Here is an 18387-nt window from a genome sequence, read left to right as displayed (position 1 = left end):
ATACTTCATGATCTGTTGATTTATAGCATCTGTGAATATTTCTTGGATGTAAATTGAATTTCCAATCTGTTTCTTCATGGGTTTTTTTTATGTAAACTTTCTAATGTTCATAACTTACTGGTGTATAGATCTTGTATATGTATTTTGGTCATAACTGCTTTACTGAACTATTCACATGTAGTGTAAAATCTTGTTTTTTACTTTTCACATGCTTCCTTGAAATCGGAAAACTACTGGTTTTCCAGACATAAGAGAGGGTCTGTATAACTTCTACAACGTCTGTAGATTTTTAGAAAAGTGTATTTAATATCTGGTGTGTTTTTTTTAGCATAAAAATATTAATTAAAAATAATGTATGATACTTAAAAAGCTGGTTAAGTTCTGGGTGGCTTTAATTTATTAGTTTCATTACAATATAATTTAAGTTTGCATATATTGGTTGAAAACACTACGTTTGACATGGACTGGCCTTACACTAATAAAATGGCTTGTACAATTAAACACTTCTAAATGACTTAAGAAAACTGGAGTTTTTACTTATTATTAATTTTACTTTTATACTACCAAACTAAATACTCTTGTTTGAGCTGCTGCCAACAAAGATTATTTTACCTTCAGCTGTGGATATTTTGTAACTGAGATGTTATTTCTGTCATCAGGAAGCGTATGTAACATGTTATATGGTTTTGGCTAGAGTAAGTCCTGTGGTGGACCTGTGGATTTTTGGAACTGAGCTGGGTATAAAGTGCAATACATATTTCTTGCACTTTATGTTGTGGGTTCATTGTAAGGGTGATGTTAAGTAATAGGGTGCTCACAACTTGATGCCTTTGTTTTGGTCAGTGGTTTGAAATTAGGAATTTAGGAACATGCAAGTTAGCCTTGCTAGCTTTACCATAAATATTAGATAAAAATACTTGACTTGATTAAACATATCTCTGTACTGAAACAGTGTATCTGTTCTGATACAATCATCTCCAATAACATAATACTAAATTTCTCTATTACCTTGTTTTATAAATCAAATCTATAAATGATTTAAAACTTGTTACTTTTTATTTTTGCTATTTCAGAGCTAAGTTTGTCCTTAGGTATCATTAAGGTTTAAAACACACTTACTATATTGTATAAATTCACTTTTTATCCAGTAATAAAACCTGAACAACGAAAAGGGGATTGTGAGTTGAAGATGGAACCTTATGGAAGATCAGGTGCACATTCCTCAGTAACTGACCAAATTGGAGAGACAGGAACTAAACCAGTTCCATCTTGTCTGCCTGAGTCAGTACTTGGCAAACAAGTTGAATGTGAAACTTCAGAAAACCTAGTCTGGGGAAGCAGCTCACAAGATAGTGATCCTTTATGTTCAGATGTAAACCCTTTTAAAACTGCCTTTAATCCCCTTTTCTCATCATCTGTTTCTGTAACTGTTTCAGCCAAATATGAAGATAAAATAGACATTTTCAATGATACTGAGTGTAAGGTTGAAGAGTCAGTTGCACAACTTCCTTCAGTGGTGAAAACAAAATCAGCAGTGCATGTTGTTCCTCCATTAAAATGTTCAGATAGCCTCTCCACAGACTCTGCTTCAGATCCTAAGAATTTGTTAACCTTCAATGCTCTTCAGACTTCTGATATGCATCAGCACTTGCTCAATTCTGCTGTATTTAGTGACCTAAATGCATCTTTTGAACATAAACACTTTGAAGATTCTTTCATGGATTTTGAAGAACAGGCCCAAACTGCTTTAACTATAAAGTCCAATTCTATAACTAAAAATCAACCAATCCAGTTAGTTTCACCTATTGAATTTGCTCCTGTGACTATTTTGCCAATTGGACAAACTTCTGTGGCTGGATCTCCACCATCTCTATGTGATTTGCCAATGGGACCAAGTTCTGTGGCTGGATCTTCACCATCTCTACGTGATTTGCCAATGGGACCAAGTTCTGTGGCTGGATCTCCACAAACTCCACGTGATTTGCCAATGGGACCAAGTTCTGTGGCTGGATCTCCACAAACTCCACGTGATTTGCCAATGGGACCAAGTTCTGTGGCTGGATCTCCACAAACTCCATGTGATTTGCCAATGGGACCAAGTTCTGTGGCTGGATCTCCACAAACTCCACGTGATTTGCCAATGGGACCAAGTTCTGTGGCTGGATATCAACCATCTCAAAGTGATTTGCCATTTGAACAATGTTCTGTGACTGGAACTTCATCAACTTTGACTATGTTACGATTAGGGGAAAGCCACATGACTAAAAGTCTGCCTTCAGAGAAACTTTTACCAGTAGGGGCCATTCCAGCAGCTGGAAAAGTACCTTCAGAGGCTGTAATAGAAGACAGCTCCTCTTTATTATTCTTTGAACCATCAGGAATAGTCAAGCTTCATTCTTCAGAATTGTATTGTCCTTCCCTTGGGATGAGTGTTCCAGCTTTACCTGTTTCAAGAAAAGAACTTTCTTCATCAGGTGAAACTGGTTTTAAGTTTCAATTTCTTCATTTGGAGTTGAATTCCTTTGCAATCTGGTCTGCTTATTATGATGTTTGTTTCTGTTTGAATGTCTGCTGTACAGAGTTGATACTTTTCATTTTTATATTCTTTATTTGTGCATAAATATTTATTTATTGTAAAAAAATGTTAATTTAAATTCACATTTTATGTTGAGTTTGAATTTTTTTTTTGTTTCTTTTAACTTATTTTGTAGGGTTTGTATGAATAGTGAATGTAATTTTCTGACACTAAATTCCAATATAGACTTGTATTATTTGGTTTATTAGCATGCAAAAAACTGATAATTATTAAATTGTGCAGTTATTTTATTTAGGTACATTAATACGTTCACGTTGGATTCTGTTACATACATTATAATTTTCTTGTTAGTTCAGATCTGAGACAGCACTCAGTTGAGCCAGTCGTTGCAATGTTTTTTTAATAAATTATAAACATCTGATATAAGCATTATAGAAACTTTCATGTTAAAACATTAAATTGTTGTTAAACAAATTACAGACATAAACCTGTGTTACTTAATGCGTCATTGCTTAACTTAAGGAACTGAAACAAATAAATGGTCTAATGATAGGAAGTAGTTTAAGAATAGTTTTATCTTTGATCATGAAGGTGCTTTTGACTTGTTTGGAGAGATACTTCAACCATTGACAGTAAGTGATAGTTCTAAGAGTCTGACAACTGACACACACAAAAAGCAATCTCCTGTGAAACCAATAGTGGAAGGTGATCTCGAGTCAAGTTTAGCCAATTTGGCCCAGAACTTGGATATTGGTGTCCCTACACAACACCTAAAGAAGTAAGTAGTGTGTACATCTAAATATATAGTGTTTTGGATATATCTTTTACTCACCACAATGTACTTGTACTTGTATAGAAACACTATGCATACAATATACAACCACTATATGAATTTTAGTTTTGTTATTTTCTGATGAAATGCAGAATACCCCCAAACCAGTGTAACTTGGTGAATGGTGATGAATTAAACAATAATTTGGGATTCCTTTTTAACTTTTAACATTGTTGTTGTTTAGTTTTGTTATTTTCTGATGAAATGCAGAATACCCCCAAACCAGTGTAACTTGGTGAATGGTGATGAATTAAACAATAATTTGGGATTCCTTTTTAACTTTTAACATTGTTGTTGTTTTCAGCAAGTTAGAAAACCTTTTCCAAATGTCTGTCCTGATTATTTACATACATACCATACAGAAACTATTTTGTTTTTCTAAAATTCCACCAATTAATTGTTACATTTGTGTGGTGTGTGTATGTAAGAAAATAATAATCTGGTTATGACAAAGATGTATTACTTTTCTTGTGGCAGTATTAAAGGCTAGAAATTATTGACTGAATATTGCTCGTTATAAGTTAGGCCTAAGGTACTACTATTTAGTTATAATAAAAATTGAATCTGCTGTTATTCACAGATTTGAAGCCCATCAGTGGGGACCTACAAAATCAACAGTTAAGTCTAATGCAGGAACTATGAGTGATGGAGGGCGATGGGTTGGTTCTTCAGCTGTACCATCTGGGAATGCCAGTTGGGTATCTTCCCAGGCTGGCTACCAACCTATGGTAAATTCTGATTAAAATGAATTATTTAAAAAAAATGATTTTAATAACATAAAATATAGTATTTATTTTTACTAATACTTTAGATAATATTTTACATCCATCAGTCATTGTTAAGTATGTTAGCCTTTTTAAACAATATCCTTTCTATTTATTGCCAAACAAACTACGAGCAAACTATTTATTGTTTAATTTCTTGAAAAGCATGAATTTCTTAAATATTGGTATATTTGGCAAAGTTCCACAAATTTTGGATTTCAGTTTTAGACTAAACCTAATTTGATTACATGCTAAACATAATTTAATAACATCATATTATTTGATATTACTTGGCGATGAAGTAAAGCAAAAACCTAAAAACATTAATCATTGTAAGACTGTGTGTGTATGTGAAAGAGAGAAAGAGAGAACCAAAGTTAATGAGTTGGTAAATGAACAAAGCTTATATTTTTGAACTGACTTTCAGTATTCTTTACTAATAGGTTGAAGTAATGGATCATCCCATAAGTAATGTCTGAAAATTTAATACAGAAAGTGCATCATTATTTCTGTCTTTGTAGAAGGCTTTAATGACTAAAATATGTAGTAGGACATGTATAAAAATGTTAAGACAAATAAAAGAAACTAACCAAACTCCACTTTTTCAGATCATTAATTAAATATACGCTTACAAAAATGGATGTGTCTGAGGAGCACATTGGGCATACAATGCTTTATGAGTTTAAAAAAGGCAATAGTGTAGCAGAAACTACATGAAACATTCAAGGTGTTTTATGTTGAGGAGTCTCTGAATGAAAGAAAATGTCGAAGGTGGTTTCAGAAGTTCAAATCATCCTGTTGAGTTTAATGATGACTTGTTGCTGGCTGCACTTGATGAAGATTGTGCTGAAACAGTTGAAGAAATAACACAGAAGTTTAATTCAACCCATTCAACAGTTCACCATCATCTGCAACAGCTTGGAAAGGTGTCAATACTTGGAAAATGGGTCCCCCATGATTTGACAAAAGTCAACTTTAGAGCAAGAGTGAACATTTGAATGTAACTCACCTTTTTTGGACAGGTTAGTGACTGTGTAGGTAAACTGGCTAAAGCACTCCAGAATGGACCTCAACCCTAGGAAAGTCTTGTTAAGTGTTTGGTGGGATATTGTTGGTGTGATCCACTTTGAGTTACTGCCACTTAATGTAATGATTACATCAGACTTCTATTGTCAACAGTAAAAACTCTTGAATGTTGCATTGAAAGAAAAAAGGCCTGCTTTGATTAATCGTAAAGGTGTTGTGTTACACCAGGGTAATGAATGACCTCATACGGTAAGGATCACATCTGCAAAGATTGAAGAGCTAGAGTGGGGAAAACTTCTACATCCTTCTTATTCTCCAGACCTTGCCCCATCTGATTATCATCTGTTCTGAAGTTTGCAAAACTACCTTGATGTAAAAGAGCTTGGAACACATGAAGATGTCAAAACTATCATCTCTACATGTTTTTCCTCCAAACCCCAAGAATTTTAAAGAAAAAAGTGGCATTCAGAAGCTTGTGAATCATTGGCATGAAGTAATTAATAATAAGGGAACATACATTATTGATTAAGTAACATTAAAAGCATTTGAAATATTTTCTCTTTCTGAAACTAAAATTTTACATTTATTTGAGGGATGGCCTTTTGGAAAAGTATCGGATTTTTTCTTCTTAACAATGTTCTGTTAATAATCATCCCAAAATATCTGGTCTTTCATAAGAGACTTCTAGTTATAAATAATTTAAATTTATTATTTATTTACTATTAGCTTTATTAATAGCATTTGTTAAAGTGTTTGATATATGAACTATACTTGCTTGTATTGTCCTTAAGTTTATTTATTTTTCTGAGTATTAATTTTATGTTGTTAGCCTAGTATGTGAAAGTGTCATACTTCGAAATCGGAGCAGACTTTTGTGCCATTTTTTACAGAGGAGAATATGTTTGTTTATTGTCATAATATCTCAGGTCTTCTCAGGAATTAGGGATGCCAGTATACCATCCAAATGACTGGCGATTATTTCTAGATTGTTCTAAGCAAAGTTTGAAGTGCATTCTACTTCATAATGACAATGTCTATGCAGCTGTTCCAATTGGACACTCTGTGTATTTACTGAGAGGAATATAATGACATTAAGACTGTGATTGACCTACTAAAATACCACGAGCACAACTGGACAATTTGTGTGGACCTCAAAATGGTTACTTTCCTCTTAGGTCAACAAAGAGGATTTACAAAGTATCCCTGCTATCTTTGCATGTGGGACAGCCGAGCTCGAGAAAAGCACTGGAACCAGAAGGAGTGGCCCATCATTGAGACTCTGAAGAGCAGGTATGCCAAATATTGTCAACGATCCAATTGTCAGTCGAGAAAAGATCATATTTCCTCCTCTCCATATCAAGCTGGGCTTGATGAAACAGTTTATAAAGGCGTTGAATACTGGCGGTGAATGCTTCCAACACATATTTTCTGTGCTCCCTGGTTTGTCCTTCGAGAAGATCAAGGCAGGTGTTTTGATGGACCACAGATTCGTGCACTTGTGCATGATCAAGAATTTGCCAGAAAGATGAACGACAAGGAAAGGACTGCATGGCTTTCATTTGTGGCGGTGATGGCAAACTTTCGGTAATAAAAAAGCTGACAACTATGAAACTTTTGTAGCGAATATGTTGTCAGCTTTTGCGATCTTGATGTAACGTGGAGTGTCAAACTCCATTACCTGTACAGTCATCTTGATAGATTCCCTGAGAACCCAGGAGCTGTAAGTGACGAGCAAGGCAGCGGTTCCATCAGGACCTCAAGACCATGGAAGAGCGTTACCAAGGGAGATGGGACAAACATATGATGGCAGATTACTGCTGGAGCATTAAACGAGTTTTATATAAATAAATTGAATTATAACTTTATATAAAATTGAATTTATATAAATAACTCAAAGAAACCTAACATAAAATCTTGTGAAGTATTACTTGGATTATGGCTGGTAATATTGCCAGCATTGCAGCTACCCAATTGATGTACCATAGCATTCTAATCATTGTGAATTAGAACTATATATTAAATGACTTATCAATTAATGGAATGATAATGTTTAATTATGTATACTTGACAAGTTAATGAAATCAAGTTAAAAGGTCTGAGCTCACTTGTGTTGCTTTTATTGTTACAGGGTATTGCAGGACACCTTGGAAGAGGGACTACAATGAGTGGCTCTTTCTCTAAGCCAGGAATACCACAACAAAATGTAGGGGTCTATATTTCATTGACACCAGATTTGGTTTTTTGTAATAACACTATGGTCCTGAACACAGACTTTTAAATTATGTGGAGGTGACTGATGTTCGGAACATCGCTAACACCCTAGGTGAAAGCTTTTGCCGGGTATCTAGCACTTCTGCTTGTTCCTCCACCTTCCTGGCCATCAAGACTCGGGCAGAGTGATCACCTCTTTCCTTTCGAACTGACTGTTTCTTTGACTATAATTGTCCCTTTACCCTGGTGGAACTAAAAATGACCCTTCATCGGTCTGCCAGTACGTCTGTTGGACCTGATGATATTCATTATGTCATGCTGCACCATCTATCTCCTGCTTCTCTTGATGTCCTTCTGATTGTTTTCAACCGGATCTGGCAGGAGAATGTTTTTCCTGATGCCTGGTGCCAGGCTATTATTTTACCTTTCTCTAAGCCAGGGAAAGATCCCAAGATTCCTTCAAACTACCGTCCAATTGCTTTGACGAGCTGTCTCTGTAAGACATTAGAAAGGATGTCAACAGCACTCCACCACAGACCACCTAATTCGTCTTGAAACATCTATCAGAGAAGCCTTTCTCAACCGTCAACATCTTGTATCAATATTCTTTGACATAGAGAAGGCTTACGACACAACATGGAGGTATGGCGTTTTGCGAGACCTCCATACATATGGGTTTTGTGGCCATCTACCCATGTTTATTAAAAAATTTTTAATGGACAGGAGATTCCAAGTTCGTGTTGGTTTGACACTTTCCCGTTCTTTTGTACAGGAACTTGGAGTCCCTCAAGGCTGTGTATTGAGTGTTACACTCTTCAGTATAAAGATAAATGCCATCACTGAACAACTCCCTCTCACTGTTGCGAATGGGCTGTATGTCGATGACTTTAACATCTCATGTCAGTCGTCAAACATGAGATATATTGAGTGGCAACTACAAACTGCCCTCAATTGTGTACGGAAGTGGACTCTGGCTAACGGCTTTAATTTCTCTCTCTCCAAAACTGTATGCATGCACTTTTACTGTCGACGGGGTATTCACCCTGATCCTGAACTTCATATCGGTGAAGTTTTGCTGCCAGTGGTCCCGGAGACCAAGTTCTTGGGGCTTATCTTTGATCGTAAACTGACCTTTATACCACGCTTAAAGCAGCTTCGGGTCAAATGCACAAGAGCACTGAACATCCTCCGTGTTCTCTCTTCTACCAGTTGGGGGGCAGATCGCTGTTCAATGTTAAAGGTATATCGTGCTCTTATTAGATCGAAACTCAATTATGGATCAATGGTCTATGGCTCTGCCAGACCCTCGGCCTTAACGATGCTGGACCCCATTCATCACCAAGGACTTCGACTCTGCACTGGGGCTTTTCGTTCCTCTCCAGTTCAAAGTATATACATTGAATCTCATGAACTTACTCTACACCTTCGCCATTTGCAACTATCTTTACAATATACTTCGAAACTTCATTCCTTACCAAAGCATCCCACCTGGAAATGTGTTTTCCTTCCTCGGTGGGCAGTACTTTTTCAGAACAGACGATCTGTCATTGCTCCATTTGGCCTTCGCATTTGGCTAATTGGATGAATTGGGTCTGTCCTTGGATAACATTGCAGATTCCACAGGTCGCCCATCCCACCATGGCTTATTACAGCCCCAAATGTGACCTTTCTTTCAGTCACCTAAAAAGGCAGATACTCCAGATTGGAAGTACCGTCTTTTATTCAATGAATATCTTTCAAACAATCATTCAGTTCCCATTTATACAGATGGTTCCAAATCGGGTAACTCAGTGGGCTCTGCTATGGTTTGCTATGGGTCAGTAATTGCACGCAGAATCCCTTCTACAGCTTCTGTGTTCACTGCTGAACTGTATGCCATATCTCTTGCCCTGGATCATATTGCAGCTGAGCAGTACTCCAACTGCACTATTTATACTGATTCGCTTAGTTCTATACTTGCCTTGGAATCGCTACACGTTAGCTCACATCCTATTCTCGCTGATATTCGAAACCGACTGGCCCATTTCTCATTAGCAGCTACTTCAATCCAGTTTTTCTGGATACCAGGCCATGTTGGTATTCATGGGAACGAGCTTGCAGACATGGCAGCTAAATATGTCTGCTTCAGCACCATCACTCCTATGCCTATTCCGTACATGGACTATGGTGTTATCTTCAAGGCTCGGCTCCGTGCCAGCTGGGAGTCCACTTGGAGTGAGCAATGCGACAACAAACTTTTTCAAATCAAACCCAAAATTGGACTTTGGCCATCTAGCTTCCATAAAGTTCGGAAGGAGGAAGTTGTTCTCACTAGGCTACGCATTGGTCACAGTTTTTTAACTCATCATTTTCTTTTATCTGGAACTGATGCACCAATGTGTAGTTTGTGTAACACTCAAATCACTATCACCCACGTTTTACTTTCTTGCCATTGTTACAATTCTCAACGACGGCAATATTTTAAACATATTTTTTCCCAGGGTCAGTCTGTAACATTGGACAGAGTTATTGGTGATGGTGACTCTGTCCACCTTGATAATGTTTTTAATTTTTTAATGTCCATTAATCTTTTTAATCTCATTTAAGTGTTGCATATTTATTCATTACACCTTTTTAATTGTGGTTCCTTTTTTACAGTTTAATCTCTCTCATTCAATTTGACATTGGACAATGGCCAGAACATTAAATAACTCGACACCAGGACTGGAAAGTCCAACTTCAGGTGACTAACGCTACTGTTTGAACTATCCGTTTGAACTACTCGTTAGTCGTCCTGGCGAGTTGTTATTATACTTTTGCTGCATATCATTTCACACTTTTACTACTTTACTTTTTAAGTACTGGCCATATTGACTCATAACCCAGAACCAGGACTGGAAAGACCAACTTCAGGTGACTGACGGTGGTTTTTATACTTACCTGTTAGTCTTCCTGGCGGGTTATGATCATTACCATTCTGTTACAGGTAGTCCTTTACAACTTTGTTGACTGGATGTCAACATTGGTTTTTACACCATTTTCTGTTTTAATTGCTGTTTTGTTTTTACCTTCATTTACTTTTACAAATTTTACTTCATTTACTTGACTTTATCTTTTTACTGGACATTTGGCTACTCATTATTACGATTTTGCGGAGTGTCTTTTAAAACTTTTATTCTTTTACATTTTGATAATAGCTGCTATGACACATAACCCAGAACCAGGACTGGAAAGGCCAACTTCAGGTGACTGACGGTGGTTCTTGAACTTGCCTGTTAGTCTTCCTGGCAGGTTATGATCATTACCTTTTTGCTAGAGTAAATACCTTACAACTTCTTATACTCTGCCTTCTATCTTAACATTGTAGACTAGGTGTCAACATTGGTTTTATACTTTTTTGTTTTACCTTCATTTCCATTTATGTCTATTACTACATTTATTTATTTATTTATTTTTTATACATTTTTACCGAATGTCTGGTGCAGATAGCCTCGCTGCTTTGTGCCATAAAACACTAAATCAATCAATCAATTTAAATTATGTACAATAATGCCACAGTCCTGAACAACTTTTTTAAGCATTTAATTAAGGTTTGTCATCTCCTTATTTATTGTCTCTCTTTTTTTTTTCATAAAGGTTCAGTTAAGGATTATTCTGCTTTAAGTAACGGTAATTATAAATTTAATTTCTGGATTAGTTGTCTCTTTTAACAAGATACATTCTTAAAATTACCTTCATTTCCACTTCAGTAAAGAATGGTAGTTTATTAAATAAATCTCTTAAGACACTCCTGAACCAGTTAGTTGTAGCTATTTTTATTTAAAACTAGATTCTCAACAAACATTCTTCTTATCTTCATTGTAAGCTATTTCTTTTTTTCATTGAAAGAGGTAGACAAACTTTTTTGCTAATCTGATAGATTAGTTGCCTCATGGTAGTATTAATAAGCTGGAACATAGTAGAACTGTTTTTAGTCACCTTAGGTAGAAGGCTGTGATCACTTTTTTAAACTTTCTAATGGTTTAAAGAAAATACAACATATTTAGAGATAAGTGGTGAAACGTTGTTTTACAAATAGTTTAAAAAGTTTAATTTGAAGTTCAGTGACTTACTACTTGTCTGTTTGTTTTAGAATTTCTGACAAAGCTACATGAGGTTTATCTGCACTAGCCATCCCTAATTCAGCAGCAAAAGACTAGAGGGAAGGCAGATAATCATCACCACTGCCACCTCTTGGTCTACTCTTTTATCAAGGAATAGTGGGAGTGATCATTGTATTAATGCTGGCTGGCTGAAAGGGCAAACAAGTTTGGGATGGGGAATTGAATGCTTGACCATCAGATTGTGAGTTGGGTGTCCTAACCATCTTGCCATGAATCACTACAAGGTGTTTATAAAAGTGCAAGAACTGATCCAAATAGATAGATTTGCTTCTGAAAAAAGAATAGACCACTGTTTGATGATGTTGGAGGTTTTGGCATTAATTACAATTCCTAGTGTTGCATTGTAACTGCTCTCTCATGAGAACATATTTCAAACTTTACATTTTAGTTATTTAAGTTTGAAATTATGTTTCTTGATCTTCTGTAACCATGAAACAGTCCTAAGGTGACAAATAAGACTTATGTTGGTAGTTCTTTAGTTGAGCAGCAGAAGGTTTATGAACTTGTAAATTCTAGGGATTGGTTCCCTGTGGTGGACACAGCAGATAGTCCAATGTGTTTTTTCTTAATATTAACAAACTTGTAGAAGTAGTTAATGCTGAATTCAGGAGTGTTTTAAAGAAAACATTTGCATATTACCTCAAATTGCAGAACCATTTGTAAAACCATTAGAAATAATTATCATTTAAATCATGTGAAATGAATGTTTTATCAAGTAGTAATTGTATTAATAAGAGTTAAGACAACCTTTTTAAGTAAATCTATTCAATTTAAAAGAGCTTTGGCCCACATAGATACTTTAATTATTATTTTTTAAGCTTAAAATATTCTATTGCAAGTCCAACTCAGACATAAAAATTAGAACCCAGAAGATTAAAAAAGAATTAATGTTTATTTGGTGGTAAAGACTAGCTGTTAACTATAGACTCGTTTATATTCATTCATTTTGTTTCTCTTCATTTTAGATGGCTCTAGGTATGGGAATGGATATTGGGATGTCCATGGGAAGCAGAGGTACTCAACCCATGGGGGTGTTTGGAAGAATGCAGCCAAACTCTTCACAACCTTCAGTAGCAGGTTCTGTTGATCCATTTGGGGATCTCTGAGTGGTATGTATAGTTTTGTTTTGTTTTGAAATTTATTTCACAGCTTGTGTGCTTATGTACTATAGTAGTACTTAAACATAGTTACTGAAAATGTCACATCTCATGATTTAAGTTCTGCTCTTAATACAACTTTTTAAAAATTATGAATTACTAAGCTGTAGTAATATCATCCTGAGATTGTTTTCTTCCAAGGTTAAAGATATCCTAACCAATTTTTGTAACAAAAGATACAAAGATGTCTAAAGAAAATATCATAATGGAATGTTACTTTTTCATCATTCTGTACTTCCTTCATGTTCTACTTCTGAGTTTTCTTAATACATTAACAAAGTATTAACTATAAAATATAACCCTTGTTTTGTGAAACTTCTGGTTTCCTTCCAACAGTAATTATTTTAAGGTGAGAATTAACAGTTGTGGCTTTTGTTACTGTTGGAGAGAGAACTTTTAACTTCATTTGTTCACATTTTCCACTGGTTCAAAATGATTATTGTTAAACTTTACAGCCCTACTGACAAATAGGTTTGTTTGTTTTTTTCTAATAATGTTTAACCAATAAATGTAAGCACTTTCTTTTTAACTTCAGTTAAATACATGAAACTATTTTAAGTTGGAAACACTGGGTGCCATGTTGGTGGCACCTTTATACTATTTTTAAAATGTTCATTTGATTGTTTACTGATAACTCCTTTTAGAATCTTACAACTCTCACCAAATCTAAGTGCTGTATTCCTTAATAGTCAATGCTACAGTGTTATTTTTCTTTAGAGCAAGTTTTTCTGTAGCTATGTATGTTACAGATATCATGCATGTTTTCAGTGAACCTGTTAAACCTGCTAAAATTTGTGTTTTGAAAGTGCAACTATTCTTCTGACCTACAAAACTCTTATTTCCAGTCAGTCTGAACCACGATTGCATTTTTATTTTGTAATGGAAAATATATTAAAAGTGAAACTTTAACCTAAAGAAATGATATTCACTGTATGAGTGAACAAACCTTTAATAAAAAAGTGGTAAATAGTAAGTATTATTTGAAACATTCAAGAAACCTACTGTGGTAAGTATGATTTCATGTACTTTTTTTTTTTTTTCAAAGTTTGACAGATAAATCTATAAAAGTCTTTCTGGCCAGTGAATTTATGTAGTCAGTTTTTTGACCTAATACATACTCAAGCATAGGAACAGTTATTTAATATATGTCACATAGATAATTGCTAGAATAGTAATAAGAAATGGCTATTGCCAGTACTGTGTATGTAGCAGGTAAAAGTTCCCTTGTCACATCTTGTTTACGAAGTATGGAGTATTCCATGCAATATTGTTGGACTTAAACAGGAATAACATAGCTATTGGCAGGTTCAATAGAATATTAGGTTGTATCTACGAGGGCTGTTCAAAAAATACATGGACTGACATCATAAAACAAAATGTACTTTATTTAGAAGTTACAGGTCTAGGACCCCTTCAAAGTACTCTCCTCCCCAACACACACACACTTATCCCAACGGTGTTTCCACTTGTTGAAACAGTCCTGGTACACTTCTTTTGTAATGTCCTCCAGCTCCTTCGTCGCATTTGCCTTAATCTCGGGAATCGTCTCAAATCTTCTTCCTTTCAAGGGTCTTTTGAGTTTGGGGAACAAGAAAAAATTGCAAGGAGCAAGGTCAGGTGAGTAGGGGGGTGGGGAAGAACAGTGATCAAGTGTTTGGCCAAAAACTCACGAGTTCTGAGGCACAAATTTCGCAGCAACGTGGTGCATCTTCAATTATCCCACTGATATCCCACACTCTTCAGCAAGCTCCCTGACAGTCAGACGTCGATTTGCCTGCACCAGGGTGTTGATTTTGTCGACGTGTGGGTCATCAATTGACGTGGAAGGACGTCCAGGACGCTCATCACCTTCAATGGACTGTCGACCATCCTTAAAACGTTCATGCCACTTGAAACATGCCGTACGCTTCATAGCAACATCACCGTAAGCCGTGTTAAGCATAGCAAAAGTTTCAGTCGCAGATTTTCCAAGTTTAACACAAAATTTCACAGCAAGTCGTTGCTCCTTCAGGTCATTCATTCTGAAATCCACCAAACGAAAAAATCGCACTTCACTTAAAGCCGCGTAGCTAATACACAAATGAAGATATCTGCAATTGGGAAATGGCGTCGTAATCAGCTGATCTGTGTGAACCTAGCAACATCAAGCGGATTCCCCTGAAACCAACTGGAGCTGCGCAATTCAAACAGTTCACGTATTTTTTGAACAGACCTCCTATGGGGGGTTAGTGTCATAGGCCACCAGTTAGGCTAAGTTTGAAATACTGCATTCAGTGTTGGACTTCTTACCTTAGAAGGAACATTAAATTGTTAGGAGGGATTCAAAGGAGGGTCCTCAGATGGAAAGTTTGACACACAAGGACAATTTAAGATCTCTGAGCTTGTTTTCCTCTTGAAAAAAGAAGAGTTAGAGGGGGATCTGATGGAGGTGTTTAAGGGAATAAATTAGTGTTTATGGATTCTATGTGATGGTAAGAATAGGAGATACAAGTATAAATTTTGAGAGGGTAGAAGTGATTTCTGACTGAAACAAGGTTGTTGGCCTTTGGAATGAAATTCCTTCAGATGCAGTTAATTTGAGGGAGTTTAAGGAAGCTGGGATAACTATTTGAATGATATCGACTGGCTTAGAAAGTTTTTATTTCAGAGTTTAGAAGATTGAATGGGCTAGATGTACCAGTAGGTCCTTTTATTGTCCTTAGTATGCATATATGTACATGTGTGCATACACACACTAATATTAACCTGGTTCGTTTGTTAGTTAGTTAAACAGTTTGTTCCATCTCTGTTTTTAGTTAGCATTCTGTATTGATGCAAACATGCTGAAGTTGTAGTGGTTTATATTTTAATTATATTTATAAAATAATTGGTAATTCTTAAACAAATAAATTGTTTGTGTATTTTAATTTCGCATTTCTTTTCAGATAGTAGGCTGAAGCTGTTCGAAACATGAAATTTGCTGTCGCTGTTGGCAAAAATCTACACTTACTGCTCAGTTTAAAAGAAGGATTTTCATCAAGGTTGCCACTGTACACTACTAGTGTCTTAACCTAAAATGGTTATGGACTGTTTATGATCACCTTTAAGTTAATTTTTGAAATGTATTTTTGTCATACTGTATGTTCATAGTGAGAGCACACTATAGCCCACATAAGTTATCCACATTGTGTTAAAATGTTTTTTGAATTACCTTTTTCTATGGCAAATTAAACTGATAGTCAAACTGGTATTAAATTTTTCAGGTCATCTGGGGGAAGCTGATGTTTATTCATTGTATATTACATGCTACTCCTATTTTGGTTTAGTTACATTTTTAGATTGCACAATGAACTCACTTAATGGGAGAGTAATTTCGTACTTTTTCCAAAGAAGTTGCAGAGGACATTTACTGTGAAGTTTGTGGTAGCACATTATTTGAAAACCATACAGAAAAAACAACTTTGTTGTACTGTTGAATTTCATGCCCAGTCATTGGTCACTGCAATGCGATTTTAAAATTTGTAATATAAAATTTCTAAAAATGTGTTGCAAATACTTGTTTTCTGTTGCAGTTCGGTTTATTATAATATTACAATATTCCATTTTTGTTGTCGTGTGTAAACTGCAACAGTATATTTCGGGTAAGTTTGGATCTGTACATGACCTGTACAGTCAACCTGTAAGAGTCTGTTTCAGGTCCTTCAGATGACTAGGTCTACATGTGCCCTGAACCAATATTTCTCCGAGAGTATATTTCAGGTGACTTTATATCTACACGTGACCTGTACATCTTGTCTGTAACACTAAAGAGTACTTATGGTTGAACTTACAAAATGTTGAACTGTCCCACCTTCACTTTCTCTAATTCATAGAAAAAAGTTTATATTCAAAGTTTAACCACTTATACTGTCTGTCGCTGTTTAATCATGTGTAGTAGAGAAAAAATAGTTTATGGAACAGCTGCAATAGCATGAAACAAGATGTGAATTGTATAAATTTAAATATTTAGTTTTCAACACCAACATGAAACAAACAGTTCTTCATTCGCTAATGGATGTACTGATTTTATCGGTGTAATTATAGTCCTAAACTGTAGTGAAGGAATCGTAGACCATACCAGTTCTGATACGTACACATACACTGGAGTTAAATAATTTGAGTTACTAATTAAATCAAAATCAACACTTAACGTTTCTTTTTTGTTAATGCACATTAACAGTTAACTGAAAATAAGTCTTATGATAACATGATATAAATGTTTACAGGTCCTTGCTTTAAGGCTACGTCAGTCAGTAGATTCACCCTTTTTAAACTTTTTTCTATGACCACAAGTGTTAACAAGGTGTTCCACTTTAAGTACTAACTTTATCACTGTTATTCTACTAATGTTTGACACTGTTCCTGTATGCAAATGAAAAGTATTTAACTACTTGTGTGCTATTTTGTTGTTTATGTTAATCCAAGTTCATTTTGTGGTTCAGATAGTTTGTGTAACAATTTGAGTAAAACACTGTTCTCAATGACCAAACAGATGAGCGTGCAAATTTATGTTGTTTTTTGTCAGACTGCGTACGTTCGTGAACGTTTTTCTAAAAGTGTCTAGCCACTGGATGTCTTGTGACGTCACTTAACTACATGTTACGCGAATTAAACCTGTTACGGTGTGCAGAAAAATTGCCTTATGTTAAGTACCGCCAATATTCTCATATCAGGCTGATGTAATCATGGCCTTATTGTGTTGTCATGATAACGTAATGTTTTATTGTGGTATCATGATGACATTTGAAAGTTCGTAAGAACAACAGTGCTTCAAGGATATCACTGTAACATTAAAATAAGAAAGAGTGTGACGTAAAAACGCAGGGAAACTACAATGTGGTCCGATGTTGCCACTTTGAGATCCTTGAAATTAATATTCAATGTTAACACAATCAAAAGCAAAGGTATACGTTCCAGTGTAACACGACCTATGGTTTGTTGATTATTTTCTTTAGGCATCTACATGACAGTACATCACGACTTCTGATTGGTTAATTGACTAACTAAACACAAATATTCGAAGCTGGACTTCGATATGTTTTTTTTTTTTGTCTCAAATGTAGTAACGGTAACGTATTTGTAATTTTTTGTGAACCATTTTCACTGTTTTTCAGTTGTTATTGCAATCCGTAAATAAAAGACGAACCAAGTATATCTGTTTCATTTTTCATGAACTCTGTAATCAGTATACTAGGTCAGTTATTTACTACAATAATTGTATAAAGTAAAGGTTTAGAAACTGTCAGATTCTGTTTTGTTTTTAAACGTTTTAAAATAACAAGTAAAAGCCTTTTTTTTAAAGCCATACACCTTTTATCTCGAGGGATTTTACATTAAAATTATTAGTCGCAAAGGAATTATTCACAGCTTTATTTGTTATCCATAAACTGTTTTTTTCACAACGTTGCTTGTTATCCACAATTATCCAGGTTCAAGCTTTTAACAGTAATTGTTTTGTTGATCATGTGACCAACACTGAGTAACTATATAAACCCAAATTTATTTTTAACTTGTACAGTAAATGAATAACATAAGTAACAATGTTTAGCGCTGTTACAATTTGGATATCCTGACGCAGGAAGATAAATAATCTAGAGCAATAAGATGGATTCAAAGAAACTAATTAAAGTAATAGTTCTTCTAATTTCTTATTAAATCCTCTATTTGTACTCGATATAGTGATGGGATTTGTAAAACTTTA

At 35.2% G+C, this 18387-nt stretch overlaps 1 protein-coding gene across 4 annotated transcripts; it reads left to right on the top strand.

Annotated features, from left to right (window-relative positions):
• The first annotated feature begins 1 nt into the window (after position 1).
• On the top strand, positions 2-17838 carry LOC143257209 (uncharacterized). Of its 4 annotated transcripts, none has more exons than XM_076515595.1 (6): positions 2-2474; positions 3128-3314; positions 3949-4096; positions 7287-7361; positions 12477-12620; positions 15593-17838. In XM_076515595.1, exons 1-5 carry the CDS (start codon positions 1190-1192, stop codon positions 12615-12617), a joined length of 1836 nt encoding a protein of 611 aa, XP_076371710.1. In that variant the 5' UTR covers positions 2-1189; the 3' UTR covers positions 12618-12620; positions 15593-17838. The 4 variants fall into 4 exon arrangements, with proteins under 4 accessions (XP_076371710.1, XP_076371711.1, XP_076371712.1 ...); XM_076515596.1 differs by having other exon boundaries at positions 15597-15790; XM_076515597.1 differs by lacking the exon at positions 7287-7361 and having other exon boundaries at positions 15593-15790.
• Positions 17839-18387: the final 549 nt, after the last annotated feature.

Source organism: Tachypleus tridentatus, chromosome 7 (genome assembly GCF_004210375.1).
Source record: "Tachypleus tridentatus isolate NWPU-2018 chromosome 7, ASM421037v1, whole genome shotgun sequence".
In the NCBI taxonomy this organism is placed as follows: domain Eukaryota; kingdom Metazoa; phylum Arthropoda; class Merostomata; order Xiphosura; family Limulidae; genus Tachypleus; species Tachypleus tridentatus.
Note: the sequence above shows the minus strand (reverse complement) of the source record. Positions and strands in the feature narration are given on the sequence as shown.